The 12,839-nt window shown below is 47.9% G+C and overlaps 3 protein-coding genes across 3 annotated transcripts; 1 reads left to right on the top strand and 2 right to left on the bottom strand.

Moving 5' to 3' along the window:
* Window positions 1-380: 380 nt before the first annotated feature.
* On the top strand, window positions 381-1,478 carry EAH_00052030 (hypothetical protein; the record flags this gene model as incomplete). The annotated part of the gene is made up of 2 exons (XM_013391193.1): window positions 381-410; window positions 1,077-1,478. 2 exons carry the CDS (start codon window positions 381-383, stop codon window positions 1,476-1,478), a joined length of 432 nt encoding a protein of 143 aa, XP_013246647.1.
* A 638-nt stretch (window positions 1,479-2,116) lies between these two features.
* On the bottom strand, window positions 2,117-2,818 carry EAH_00052020 (ATP-NAD kinase domain-containing protein, putative; the record flags this gene model as incomplete). The annotated part of the gene is made up of 2 exons (XM_013391192.1): window positions 2,117-2,249; window positions 2,595-2,818. The coding sequence occupies 2 exons, from the start codon at window positions 2,816-2,818 to the stop codon at window positions 2,117-2,119; spliced, it is 357 nt and encodes a 118-aa protein (XP_013246646.1).
* Window positions 2,819-6,253: 3,435 nt separating this feature from the next.
* On the bottom strand, window positions 6,254-11,941 carry EAH_00052010 (GK19179, related, related; the record flags this gene model as incomplete). The annotated part of the gene is made up of 5 exons (XM_013391191.1): window positions 6,254-6,448; window positions 6,699-7,168; window positions 7,865-8,943; window positions 9,294-11,516; window positions 11,878-11,941. Coding segments are annotated over 5 exons (4,031 nt in total), but the record flags the coding sequence as incomplete, so codon positions are not given.
* Window positions 11,942-12,839: the final 898 nt, after the last annotated feature.

The raw sequence follows: 12,839 nt of genomic DNA, 5'->3' as shown, positions 1-12,839 counted from the left end.
ATATTTATATATATTATTATATATATTTATATATATTTATATATATTTATATACATGCCCCACCGCTCATACAATATAAATGAATGTCAATAATAACATAAACAAAACATGCTGTATTAAAAGAGTAGTAATAATAATAATAATAATACATAATAATAATAATAATAATAATAAATAATAGTAATAATAAGCAAAAGACTTACTTTAGGATGCACTATAGACACTCCAGCACTCATACTATAACATTAAAAATAAAAATAATTAATAAATATAGCATATAATAGCTCTATAGAAGCAGATTAACGACAGCAACAACAAGAACAATAATAATAATAATAATAATAAATAATAATAAAATTAAACAAAAGACTTACTTTAGGATGAACTATAGATCCCCCAGCACTCATACTGTAGGCTGTGCTGCCCGTGGGTGTAGCGATGATAAGACCATCAGCAATAACCGTAGTAAAATGTTTGTCTCCGAGGTGTACGTACAGCAGAGATATAAAAGACGAAGCGCCTCTATCTATTACACAATCATTTGTTGCTATGCAATTCATTAACTCTTCGCCGTCCTCTGTAAGGATGCGTACATCTATACACACAAACAAATACAAAAAAAATTTTCTTATTTATAGATATCCTTAATACCCAGCTGCACCAGCTGCAGCAGCAGCAGCAGCAGCAGCTGCTGCAGCAGCAGCAGCAACAACAACAGCAGCAACAACAGCAACAGCAACAGCAGCAGCAGCATCAGCAGCAGTAAGAGCAGCAGTAGGAGCAGCAGCACGAGCAGCAGCACGAGCAGCAGCAACAGCAGCAGCAGCAGCAGCAGGCTTACAGAGTCTGCATCTGAGTGTAACAGCAAAAGGCTGCGTAGCAACAGCAGCAGCAACCTGATTCATCTCTTTTACTTCGAAATGCGTCAAATACCCCAAACTGCCCATACTCACTCCTGAGCGCAAACAACATACTCATGCTGCTGCTGCTGCTGCTGCTGGGCCTGGTGCTGCTGGTGCTGCTGGTGCTGCTGGTGGTGCTGCTGCTGCTACAGTGGCTGCTGTTGCTACCAGTAGCAGCACCACCATCAACAACGCCCGCACCAGCAGCAGAAACAGCTGCAACAGCAACATCAGCAGCAACAAGAGCAGCGGCAACAGCAGCAGCAGCAGCAGCAACAGCAACAGCAGCAGCAGCTGCTGCTGCAACAGAACCAACAGCAGCAGCAACAACACCGACAACAGCAACACCAGCAGCAACAGCAACACCAGCAGCAGCAGCAACAGCAGCAACAGCAACAGCAGCAGCAACAGAAACAGCAACAGCAGCAGCAACAGCAGCAGCAGCAGCAGCAGCAACAGCAGCAGCAGCAGCAGCAGCAGCAGCAAGCTGACCGCCTCCGCCATTTCTTCTGCAGCAGCAGGCTCCACAACTACCATCAAACCCAAAGAGAAGTGCAGAAACCTAAAAATAAATAAATAAATAAAATTAATTAATTTAATTAATTTAATTAAATTAATTAAATTAATTAATTAAAATAAATAAATAAATTAATTAATTAAATTATTTAATAAAGACATCTCTTCTTCAGTCACTCAGCACAGAAATAATTTATTATATATATATATATATAATAAATATAAATATAAATATATATATATATGTAAATGTTTATATATATTGTATATACACGTATATTATATAATAAATATATATATATATATATATATTTGTAGTAAATCAAGATGTATATTATATCCATATTTATAATGTGCATGCAGATATACATATAAATAAGTATATATATATATTATATATATGTATATATATATATATATTATATATTATAAATACATTATATATTATATATATCATATATTATAAATATTATATATATGTATGTATATTTATATACATATATATAATTATATATATGTATATTTATATATAATATGTATATTTATATGCATATAATATAATATATATATATATATGCATACGCATGGAATACTTTATACGTGTAATAAGTCAAAAAAACCCTAAAGGTGCAGCAACAACAACAGCAACAACAACAACAACTGCTGCTGCTGCTGCTGCTGCTGCTGCTGCTGTTTCCTTACCTTGCGAGAGCAGCAGCAACTTCAGTGACGGCCGGACTGTTTATTCGTTTAATTATTAAAACCCTCTTCGCTCCTCCGCGAAAATAACAGCGCAAATCGACGTAACTCTCCCGAGGCACCCAATCCGCCCTGCACTCAAACCCTAAACCCTAAACCCTAAACCCTAAACCCTAAACCCTGAGCAATAAATAAAGAATAACCAATCAACAATAAACCCGAAACAGTAAGCAGTAAACCCTAAATAACAAGCAAGAAGGAAGCGAATATTAAAAGATTAAGAAGATGCAATAAACCCTAAACAAATCCTAAACCCTAAACCCTAAACCCTAAACCCTAATCCCGAAACCCTAAACAGTAAACCCTAAACCCTGAGCATAGAAGCTCCATATAGATATTCACCCTTAAACCCTAAACCCTAAAGCTCTTCGCAAACCCTAAACCCTAAACCCTAAACCCTAAATATCAAAGACTCACTCGGAGACACAAAACGAATTCGCCCGGTGCGGCAGCACAGATTGAGGCATCTCCAGCGCAGATGGAGGAGGCCTCAGCAGCTGCTGCTGCCGCGGCTGCTGCTGCTGCTGCTGTTGTTGCTGCTGCTGCTGTTGCTGTCTACTGCTGCTGCTGCTGGTGCTGCTGCTGCTGTCAGTAGCTTCTTGCTGCGCTGACGCGCAGCACTCCTCTTGCTGCTGCTGCATCCTGCTGAACCGCCTGCTGCTGCCTACGAACACATCCGAACTTTTTAGTGCAGCAGCAGCAGCTGCTGCTGCTGCTGATGCTGCTGCTAATGCTGCTGTTGCTGCAACTGCCGCTGCTGTAGAGGCTGTTGCTGCTGCTGCTCCCGCAGCTGCTTCTGCTGCTGCTACTGCTGTTTGCAGTAATACGTGGTGTTAAAGCTGCAGCAGCAGCAGCAGCTGCTGCTGCTGCTGCCGAGGCTGCTGCTGCTGCTGCTGCTGCTGCTGCTGCGCGCGTCCCCTCTACTTCTGCTGCTGCTGCTGCGCGCGTCCCCTCTACTTCTGCTGCTGCTGCTGTCGGCGTAGCTGCTGCTGCTGCTGCTGCTCTTCTTGTCTCAACACATCAAGCACGAGATATTTACGGTTTAGGGTTTGCGTTTATGCTTGGGTTAGAGGGTTTCGGGCTGGAGGGTTTAGGGTTTAGGGTTTAGGGTTTAGTGTTTAGGGTTTAGGGTTTATTAGGGTTTGGGGCTGCTGCCTGCTGCAGAGCCAATCCCTAAAACAGCTTCTGCTGCTGCTGTACATACACCTGAAGAGGAGTTTGCAGGAGAAGCACTATAGCAGTCGCCCAGAGAAGGAAGGTTCTGCTGCTGCTGCTGCTGCAGCTGCTGCTGCTGCTGCTGCTGCTGCTGCTAAGGCTGACGACACCCGCATACAGCTGCTCTACCACCCTGTGTTTATTTCTTCTCTTTATTTATCTTTTTAAACTCATCTTTATTGTTGTTTATAACAATATTAACAACTAACACCCACCGCAAACTGCTGCTGCAGCAGCGGGAGCTGCAACAGCAGCAGCAGCAGCTGCTGCTGTTGCTGCTGCTGTCGCTGCTTCGGCTGCGGCTGCGCCTGTGCAACAGCAGCAGCAGCAGCAAATGCTGCTGCTGCAGCTGTTCTTCTATCTATAGACAAAAAAGAAAGATTAACTTTTTGTGTGTTTATCCCTTCATATATTGCAGAGGCGTGCGCTGTACATACACCTTAACTTTATATAAATATATATTTATATTTATATTTATATTTATATCTATATTTATTTTAGAGGGAAGGACATACGCCTTCCTTAAACCCTAAACCCTAAACCCTAAACCCTAAACCCTAAACCCTAGAGGGTTTAACGTAAACCCTAAACCCTAAACCCCACAAGTGTTGTCGGCGCCTTTGCTGTTCAGTCTGACTCCTGTCTCTGTTTGTCTTTGTGTATATTTACATTTGCATCAATAGATAAAGTTATACGAATAAACAAACAATAATATTATACTCATATACTTAATTCATGCATGCGTGCATGCATCCAGCTGGGGCTTTATCATTCGGGTGTCTGTATGTGGGGTGCAGCAAAACACTTGTCTGTCGTTTTGCTGCTAGCAGCAGCAGCGAGAATAGACTAACAAATATACATCGTACAGCAGCAGCCATAGCCTCCCCTACAGCAACAGCAGCAGCAACAGCAACAGCAACAGCAACAGCAGCAGCAACAGCAACAGCAACAGCAGCAGCACCAGCAGCAACAGCAGGATAATGATAAACAGGTGAAGAGGAGGCGGCGAGTGTGCCGTTTGCTGCTGTTGCTGCTGCTAAGCTGCAGCAGCAGCAGCAGCAGCAGCAGCACTGCATCCAAATAATTAATGTTTTATTTGTTTTTTATTTTAACAGCGCATGCAAGCAGAAATAATATTTACACAAGTTGGTGCACTTAGCTGATTAATAATAAACAACATCAAACTAAAATAAAAATAAGTGCTAATTGACTATGGCAGGTTTGCTGCTGCTGCTGCTGCTGCTCCTGCTGTTGCTGCTGCTGATGCTGATGCTCATGCTGCTGCTGATGCTGTTGCTCCTGTTCCTGCTGCTGCCGTTTCTGCTTCTGCTGTTGCTGCTTCTGTTGTTGCTGCTGCTGCTGCTGCTGCTACGGAGTGAGATCAGCGACGAGGGCAGCAGCGCTGTCATATATATAAATATAATATATATAATATATATATGCATATTATATATATATATATATATATATACATTATATTTATATATAGTATATTTATAATATAATAAAAGGTGTATGAGACTGTTGAGAGCAGCAAGGAGACAGTAAAAGAAATAAAAATTAATTCGTAGGAAATAAACTGGCGACGCAGTTGGAGACATAAAAAGCAAAAAAAAAGAGTAAAAAAGAAGTATAATAATATTCTTTTATTTTAGGGTTTAGGGTTTAGGGTTTAGGGTTTAGGGTTTAGGGTTTAGGGTAAGAAGACATAAAGCCCAGAAATATATGTAAACACTAATTCTCATCCAGCTAGCTACAGCTAGCTACAGCTAGCTGTAGCTAGCTGTGGGGCCCTGCAGTATATCAGTGGTGGTTTAGAGCTCCTTCTAAGGAGGCATGTTATATTGAGATACGCGTACAAATCGAACCCAGTTTAGGGTTTAGGGTTTAGGGTTTAGGGTTTAGGGTTTGGTGTTGTGGGGCTGCATGCATACTTCTTCATTCTTCCCTTTACTTTTTTTTCTTTGCTTTTGCTTCACAGCTAAAATAAACCCCAGGTCCTACACCCAAACCCTAAACCCTAAACCCTAAACCCTAAATTGAAGCTCGCAGACACACCGTAACCAGCAAGAGCAACAGGTGCAACTGCAGCAGCACGCTGCAGCAGCAGCAACAGCAACAGCAGCAGCAACTGCGCACTAACAGAAGCATCAACCATCATCACAGCAGCGGGAATGTCGGCCACAGAAAAAGGAGCAGCAGCAGCACCAAGTACAGCAACAACAGTAGCAAAAGCAGCAGAAGCAACAGCGTTAGCAGCAGCAGCAACAGCAGCAGCAGCAGCAACAGCAGCAGAAGCAACAGCAGCAGCAGCAACAGCAGCATCTACTTCTATTCTTCTTCAGCTACAGGTCTTTGTTGACCGCCTGAGAAGAAAAGGGTTTAGGCTCCAGAATTCGGCATTCCCTAGGAAGCACCAGCCCAAACCCTAAACCCTAAACCCTAAACCCTAAACCCTAGTAAACTAGTTCGGCGCTGTCTTTGAGTGTACAGAATGTACAACAGCAACAGCAGAGGGTGCTGCTGCATGCATCGCCTGCAAGGCCTTGGCCGAGGGCTTGCGTTTTAGGGTTTAGGGTTTAGGGTTTAGGGTTTAGGGTTTAGCTCGGAGGAGATGCCTCCTTCGGTAGCTGGTTCTGCTGCTGCTGGGTGCAGCATCAAATGCTCTACTAATGGAGTGTATGGCGAGCAGACCCAGGCAACAAGTGCTGCTGCATCATCTTTCTTACCCCCTCTGAAGTCAAACCCGCACCTGCAGCAGCAGCAGCAGCAGCAGCAGCAGCAGCAGAAGATACAGCAGCAACAGCAGCAGCAGTCGTAGCAGTATGGAGGTTATTGTGAAGATCTCTGCTTGCTGTTTTCTATGCCTTGCTTGAGTCTACTCGAAGCAACATTAGCTGCAACTGCTGCTGCCGCTGCTCTTCCTGCTGCTGCTGCTGCTGCTTTCCTGCTGCTGCTGCTGCTGCTAACCTGCGAGCTTCTCTGGCGAAGGGGGTTCTTGCGTTTGTTTCTATGCTTCTTTCAAATGCAAGACGACAGAGACGAGAGGCCAGCAGCTGCACATACACCCCAATGCTGCAGCAATTACGTTCATGCTGCTGCGCCTTCACTTCCCTGCTGCTGCTGCTGCTGCTGCTGCTGCTGCTGTTGCTGCTGCTGCTGGTGATGCAGCAGCTATTTTTCTGCCCATGGTGCTGCTACCTTCACAAACTAAAGTGATTACCGCTCTTCGGGCTCCCTCTACGTTTAGGGTTTAGGGTTTAGGGTTTAGGGTTTAGGGTTTAGGGTTTAGGGTTTAGGGTTTACATGAGGGCAGGTGGGTCTAGCAGCAGCGGAGACAGGCAAAGGACAGCTGCTATTGAAGGAAGGATTGCTGCGGCTTGTGGGGCTGCATGCAGGTAGAATGGGGGTGCAGCAATAGCACGCGTGCTGCTGCTCTGCTGCTGCTGCTGCTGCCGGTGCTGCTGCTGCTGCTGGTGTTCCTTCTGCTGCTGTTGCTGCTGTTGCTGCTGCTCCTCCTCCTCCTCCTGTGGCTGCTGCAGCGGTTGGAGACGCCGGATTGCAACTCTGTGAGTTGGGATCGTCAATCCCATGCTGCTGCTGCTGCTGCTGCTGCTGCTGTTTGGGTTTGCTTGATGAGTGTTGCCGCAGCTGCTGCTGCAGCAAGACAAGTTGCTGCTGCAGCATTTGCTGCTGCTGCTTCATTGCCTCCAGAGGAGACACTGCGTCTTTCACCGCTTTACAAATTTCGTACTCCTGCAGATTGTCGAAGATGCCTGAGAGCAGCAAACCCTAAACCCTAAACCCTAAACCCTAAACCCTAAACCCTAAACCATAAACCATAATTCCTAAGCAATAAGCAAAGAACCATGAGTGCAGAAGCATTAGCAATACCCTGAAACCACCCCGTCCTGCTATTGCTGCCGCTGCCGCTGCTGCTTCTGCTGCTGCTGCTGCTGCTGCTGCAACACTCTTGCAGCGAGAACAACAGAAAGGCAAGAAACACCAACGGAAAGGCAGCAGCAGAAGCAGCAGCAGCAGCAGCAACAGCAGCACCCTCATAACTAATAGCAGAAGCAGCAGCAGCAGCAACTACTAGTGCCAGCAGCAGCAGCAGCAGCAAGTTGCAGCAACAGGACCAGCATCAGCTGCTGCAGCAATAACAATAGCCTAACCATCAGGGCACCCACCACCACCAACAAGAGCGGCAGCAGCAGGAGCAGCAGCAGGAGCAGCAGCAGGAGCAGCAGCAGCAGTAGGGGCATCAACAGCAGGAACAGCATCAACAGCAGGAGCAGCAGCAACAGCAGGAACAGCAGCAAGAGCAGCAAGACGGGCAGCAGCAAGAGCAGCAACAACAGCACCAAAAACAACAGCAGCAGCAACACCACACACACACAACCACCACCACCACCACCAAGAGCAGCAGCAGCAGCAGCAGCAGCAGCAGCAGCAGCAGCAGCAGGGTGTACCGTCAGTTCCTGCAATGATAAGGTCGCCCTCTTCAACGGGGATTGAATACAGCTGAGCTGTCTCAGGAGAGTCTTGACAGAGACAGTGTCTGTCCCTTTGAAGAGCTTTAACCTGTTCTAAAGTCTGCTGCAGCGAGGACGATATGCTGCTGCAGCAAGGAGACCCTAGAGTCCAGTCAGGGCTGCTGCGCTCATTACCTGTGGGGAGCACCCACTCAGCGCCAGGTGCTGCTGTTGCTGCTGCTGCGGCTGCTGCTGCTGCTGCTGCTGCTGCTGCTGATGCTGATGCTGCTGATGCTGCATACTCAGATCCACCTACACGCTCCAAATCTAACGGCATACGCGAAGCAGATGAAAACCTGCAATCTGCTGCTGCTGCTTCTGCTGCTCCTGCTGCTGCTGGTGCTGTTGCTCCTGCTTCTGCTGCTTCTGCTGCTTCTGCTGCTTCTGCTGCTGCTGCTGATTTCTTGCTCTCTGGAGGCCTACCCTCTCTGCTGCCTAAAGCCCCAAGACATTCACTGCTGCAGGACCTCAGGTATTTCTTATTGACATCGGAGAAGCAGCCCGCGCTGCTGCTGCTGTTGCTGCTGTTGCTGCCGCTGCTGCTGCTGCTGCGTTGCTGCTGACAATCTGCTTCCCGCCCGTCCTCTTCAAGAACAGAGCGCGGTTCAAACCACTCTTCATCTGAACCGTGGCCTTCCGGTGCTGCTGCTGCTGCTGCTGCTGCTGCTGCTTCTGGTGCAGCAGCAGCAGAATTCGCAGCAGCAAGAGCAGCAGCTGGATGTTGTTGTCCTGTGTTTGTTTGGGACATTGCAGCAGCAGCAGTTGCTGCTGCTGCTCCTGCAGCAGCAGCAGCAGCAGTTGTTGCTGCCGCCGGAGACGCCGCAGTGCCGCCTCCTCCTGCAGCCCCAGCAGCACCAGCAGCAGCAGCAGCAGCAGCAGCAGCAGCAAGAGATTTTATCGTTAGCTGCAGCAGAGGTTCGTCAGGAAGACGCGACAGCTGATAAGGGCAATTAAAATAGTGCTGCTGCGCCTTCGAGCGCTGCACCACTGCAAACTGACTTCCCCGAGATATACGCCTGCAGCAGCAGCAGCAGCAGCAGCAGCAGCAGCAGCAGCAGCAGGAGTGGAGCAGCAACCCTTCACACACGCACAAACTGCTAAGCTGCAGGCAGCAGCAGCAACGTAAAAATACCACAACATAACAGCAGCAATGGCTTCAGCAGCAGCAGCAGCAGCTGCTGCTGCTGCTGCTGCTGCAGCTGCTACTGCTACCTCATGCGGTTTCTAATTCAATAAACGCGCCTACAAGACGCTAAGCGTGGTGCTGCTGCTGCTGCTCCTCCTCTCCCTGCTGCTACTGCTACCGCTGCTGCTGCTGCTGCTGCTGCTGCTGCTGCTGCTGCTGCTGCTGCTGCTGGTGGTTTACCTGAGGACAAGGAGGGAACAGTCGCCGACATTTGCTGCACCGAGTTCGCGGGCTCTGGAGTCTAAGTACAGCAGCAGCGCTGTACTTGCACCGAAAGCTGTTGTTTGTTTATATGCTTCTTTTAATAGATATCTAGCAACATCAGCAGCACCACCATAAGGGATTTGATATTCATTGCTGCTGCTGCTGCTGCTGCTGCTTTTGCTGCTGCTGCTTCGCTTACTGCTACTCGTGTTGATGCTCCCGTTGCTGCTGTTGCCGTTGCTGTTGTTGCTGTTGCTTATTCTGCTGGAGTCTTCGCTGTCTTGGTTGCTGCCGCTGCTGCTGCTGCTGCGGCTCGAGCTTCCCTCTGCTGCTCCTGCTGCTGATGCTGCAGCAGCAGTTGGTGCTGCTGCTGATGAGGGATCTGTTGCGCTGCAGCTTCCATCGTGACATTCTATAGAAGTTTGTTTGCTGCTGCTTCCTAGTCTCCTTCGTCTCCTTCGTCTTTGCTGCTGTTGGTGCTTCAGTTGTTGCTGCTGCTGCTGCTGTTGCAGCAGTAGCTGCTGCTGCAGCATCTGCTGCTGCTCCTTCATCCTTGCGTGTCTAATCTTCTTTGATAAACAAATAGAAAGCCTAGCACAGCGCTGCATCAACTCAGCAGCAAATCTGTTTGCAGCAACACCAAATGATCCCCAGCTGCCTACACCATCCGCAATACCGCAGAAGCTAGAGAGACAGAGAGGAGCAGCAGGAATTATCTCCTTAAAGCTGCTGCTGCTGCTGCTGCTGCTGCTGCTGAGGCTGCTGCAGGATAGTGAGGGAGCGTACAGACAAGCAGGAGGCGTCGCTTGCTGCTGCTGCTGCTGGACCCGTTGCTGCTCGAATCTTCTTAAGAAATCTTCAGCAAGCGTCTGCTGCTGCTGCTGCTGCTGTTGCTGCTGCTGCTGCTGCTGCTGCTGTGGGGACGTGGGTATTAAAGGAGCAGCAGCAAATACTGGCGGTTGTGGTTGAGTATATTTTTCTGTATAATTTTGCTGCTGCATTTGCTGCTGCTGCTGCATTTGCTGCATCTGCTGCATTTGCTGCATCTGCTGCTGCTGGTTTTGATAGCGCTGCATGATGCGCTGCAGCTGACGCTGCTGCCGCAGCTGCAGCGGGAGATGAAAGTCAGCTGTACAAGAAATGAAGAGGCTGTCGCTTGTTTCTTTAGCTCCGACGCAAGGGATGCAGCAGCCACCGACCCAAAGGGCTAGAGGGCCCTCTTCTGCTTCTTGCTGCTGCTGCTGCTGCTGCTGCTGCTGTTGCTGCTGCTGCTGCTGCTGCTGATGAAGGCGGCCTCTAGGTACCCAGCCTAATCGCCGCAGCAAACCACGTGCATGCAAAGGCAAGCAAGTAGGCTTCATCCTCTCTACTGGAGACGGTACTTTGCTGCTGTCTTTTGCTGCTTTCTCCTTCTTGCTGCTGCTCTTCTTTATATTATCAGCACCACCAACTCGAGGGTTATTATACGTACACCTGAAAGGAGCTTCGGAAGCAGCATTATCTCGCAGCAAGCAAGGAGAGCTGCTGCTGTGCTGCTGCTGCTGCTGCTGCTGCTGCTCTTGCTCCTGCTGCTGCTCCTGTTGCTGCGGCGGCTGCTCCTGCTGCTCTTGCTGCTCCTGCTGCAGCTTCTGCTGCTCATGATGGTGCTGATGCTGCATTTGCTGCTGCTGTGGGTGCAGCAGCAAATGCAGAGGCCTCTGCTGCAGCTGTGGGGCGGAGAAGGAGCGAGCAAACGACGCTGACGAATCTATTTGAGGGTCAGCAGCGCAGCAGCAGCAGCTGCTGCTGCAGCTGCTGCTGCTGCAGCAGCAATTTGCATGCAACCCCAAAGGCCCCTTAAGGGACCCCTCATTTGACATCTTTGCATCTTCTGCTGCTCCTCCTCCTGCTGCTCCTGCTGCTCCTGCTGCTGCTGCTGCTGCCGCGGCTGCTGCTGAGGCGGACGATGCAGCCCCTTCTGCTGCTCCTGGAGTTGCTTCTGGCTCCTCTAGTGCTGTTGCTGCTGCTGCTGTTGCTTCTTTTGCTGCTGCTGGTAGTCCTGCGCCTGCTGCTGTTGCTTCTGCTGCGGCTACTCCTGTTGCTGCTGCTACTCCTGCTGCTGCTTCTGCTGCTGCTGCTGCTGCTGCATCAGCTCTGGAAGGCAACTGAGGGGAGATGGTCCTGCTCTGACTGGAGCCGTGCGGGGGCATCCCCCAAACCCTAAACCCTAAACCCTAAACCCTAAACCCTAATCGTGGGCCTAGGACATCGCCGAGCTCAATATTCCCCGTCGCTGTTGCTGTTGCTGCTGCTGCTGCTGTTGCTGCTGCTGCTGCTGTTTGCTGCTGCTGCTGTTTTCGCTGTGTCGACGCCTGCTGCTGCTGCAGCTGCTACTGCTGCTGCTGCTACTCCTGCTGCTGCTGCTGCTGCTGCTGCTGCTGCTGCTGCTGCTGCTGCTGTTATGGTTGCTACTGTTGTTGCTGTTGTTTCCTCTATTGGGGGTTGAGTCTGTTTAAAGAGATAAACAGGAAGGGGAGGCAGGCGCTTCTAAACCCTAAACCCTAAACCCTAAACCCTTAACCGTAGCGGTCCAGCAGCAAGTCTCCTGTCCCACGGCCGGGCGTGCATACGGGGGCAGGTGAGGGCTGTAAACCCTAAACCCTAAACCCTAAACCCTAAACCCTAAACCCTAAACCCTAAGTTTCAGCGATGTAAAGAAGAAGAAAAGAAGTGTCAGTGAGGCAAATCAAAAGAGAATTACCGCCAGCATGTTGAGGTGTATACGGAGGTTTTAATTTGCTGCGGTGTAGACAAATAAGAAGCCGTTTTGTTTTGTTTTTTATTTATTTTTAGCAATTTATTTGAGATATTAAACAGAATATTTTATATAACAACAACAAAATACTACAGACAACAGCAGAAGAGGCTGTAAGTGTAGCGGTCTCTCGCCTGCTGCTTCTGCTGCTGCTGCTGCTGTTGCTGCTGCTGCTGCTGCTGCTGCAGTTAAGTCCCTGTTAAATAAAAGCATGTCTTTGTATATTTTAATAATTTAATTTAATTTAATTACAAAATAAACACAGATAAAATATTTAAAATTTATATTTTTTATCGTTTCTGCACCGTTCTGCTGTATCCTCGTACAAGTATTTGAGCTGCTTGTACACCTCAAACCTTCACCTTTACTTATTCTGTATATATCTTTGTCTTCGTCTTTCTAAATAAATAAATGTATTAAGCACCCCACAGAGAAGACATATATAGCTAGCTAGCTAGCTAGCCAGCTAGCTAGCCAGCTAGCTAGCCAGCTAGCTAGCTATATATGTATAAGGAAGTCGCCGTTGTTTGTATACAAAGATCTGCTTAAATAAAGAGCATTCTCCTGAAGTAAATATAAAAAAATAATTAAAATAATTAAACAAAAATCGCAGTCTACACATTCTTACCGATCTACTCTTCTCACGTTAGATATGCGTAGATATATATACATATATATAATATATATATAATATATATAATATATATATAATATATATAATATATATT

This window comes from Eimeria acervulina, genomic scaffold (genome assembly GCF_000499425.1).
Source record: "Eimeria acervulina Houghton genomic scaffold, Eah_scaff916, whole genome shotgun sequence".
Classification (NCBI taxonomy): domain Eukaryota; phylum Apicomplexa; class Conoidasida; order Eucoccidiorida; family Eimeriidae; genus Eimeria; species Eimeria acervulina.
This window is presented reverse-complemented; position numbering and strand designations above follow the sequence as displayed.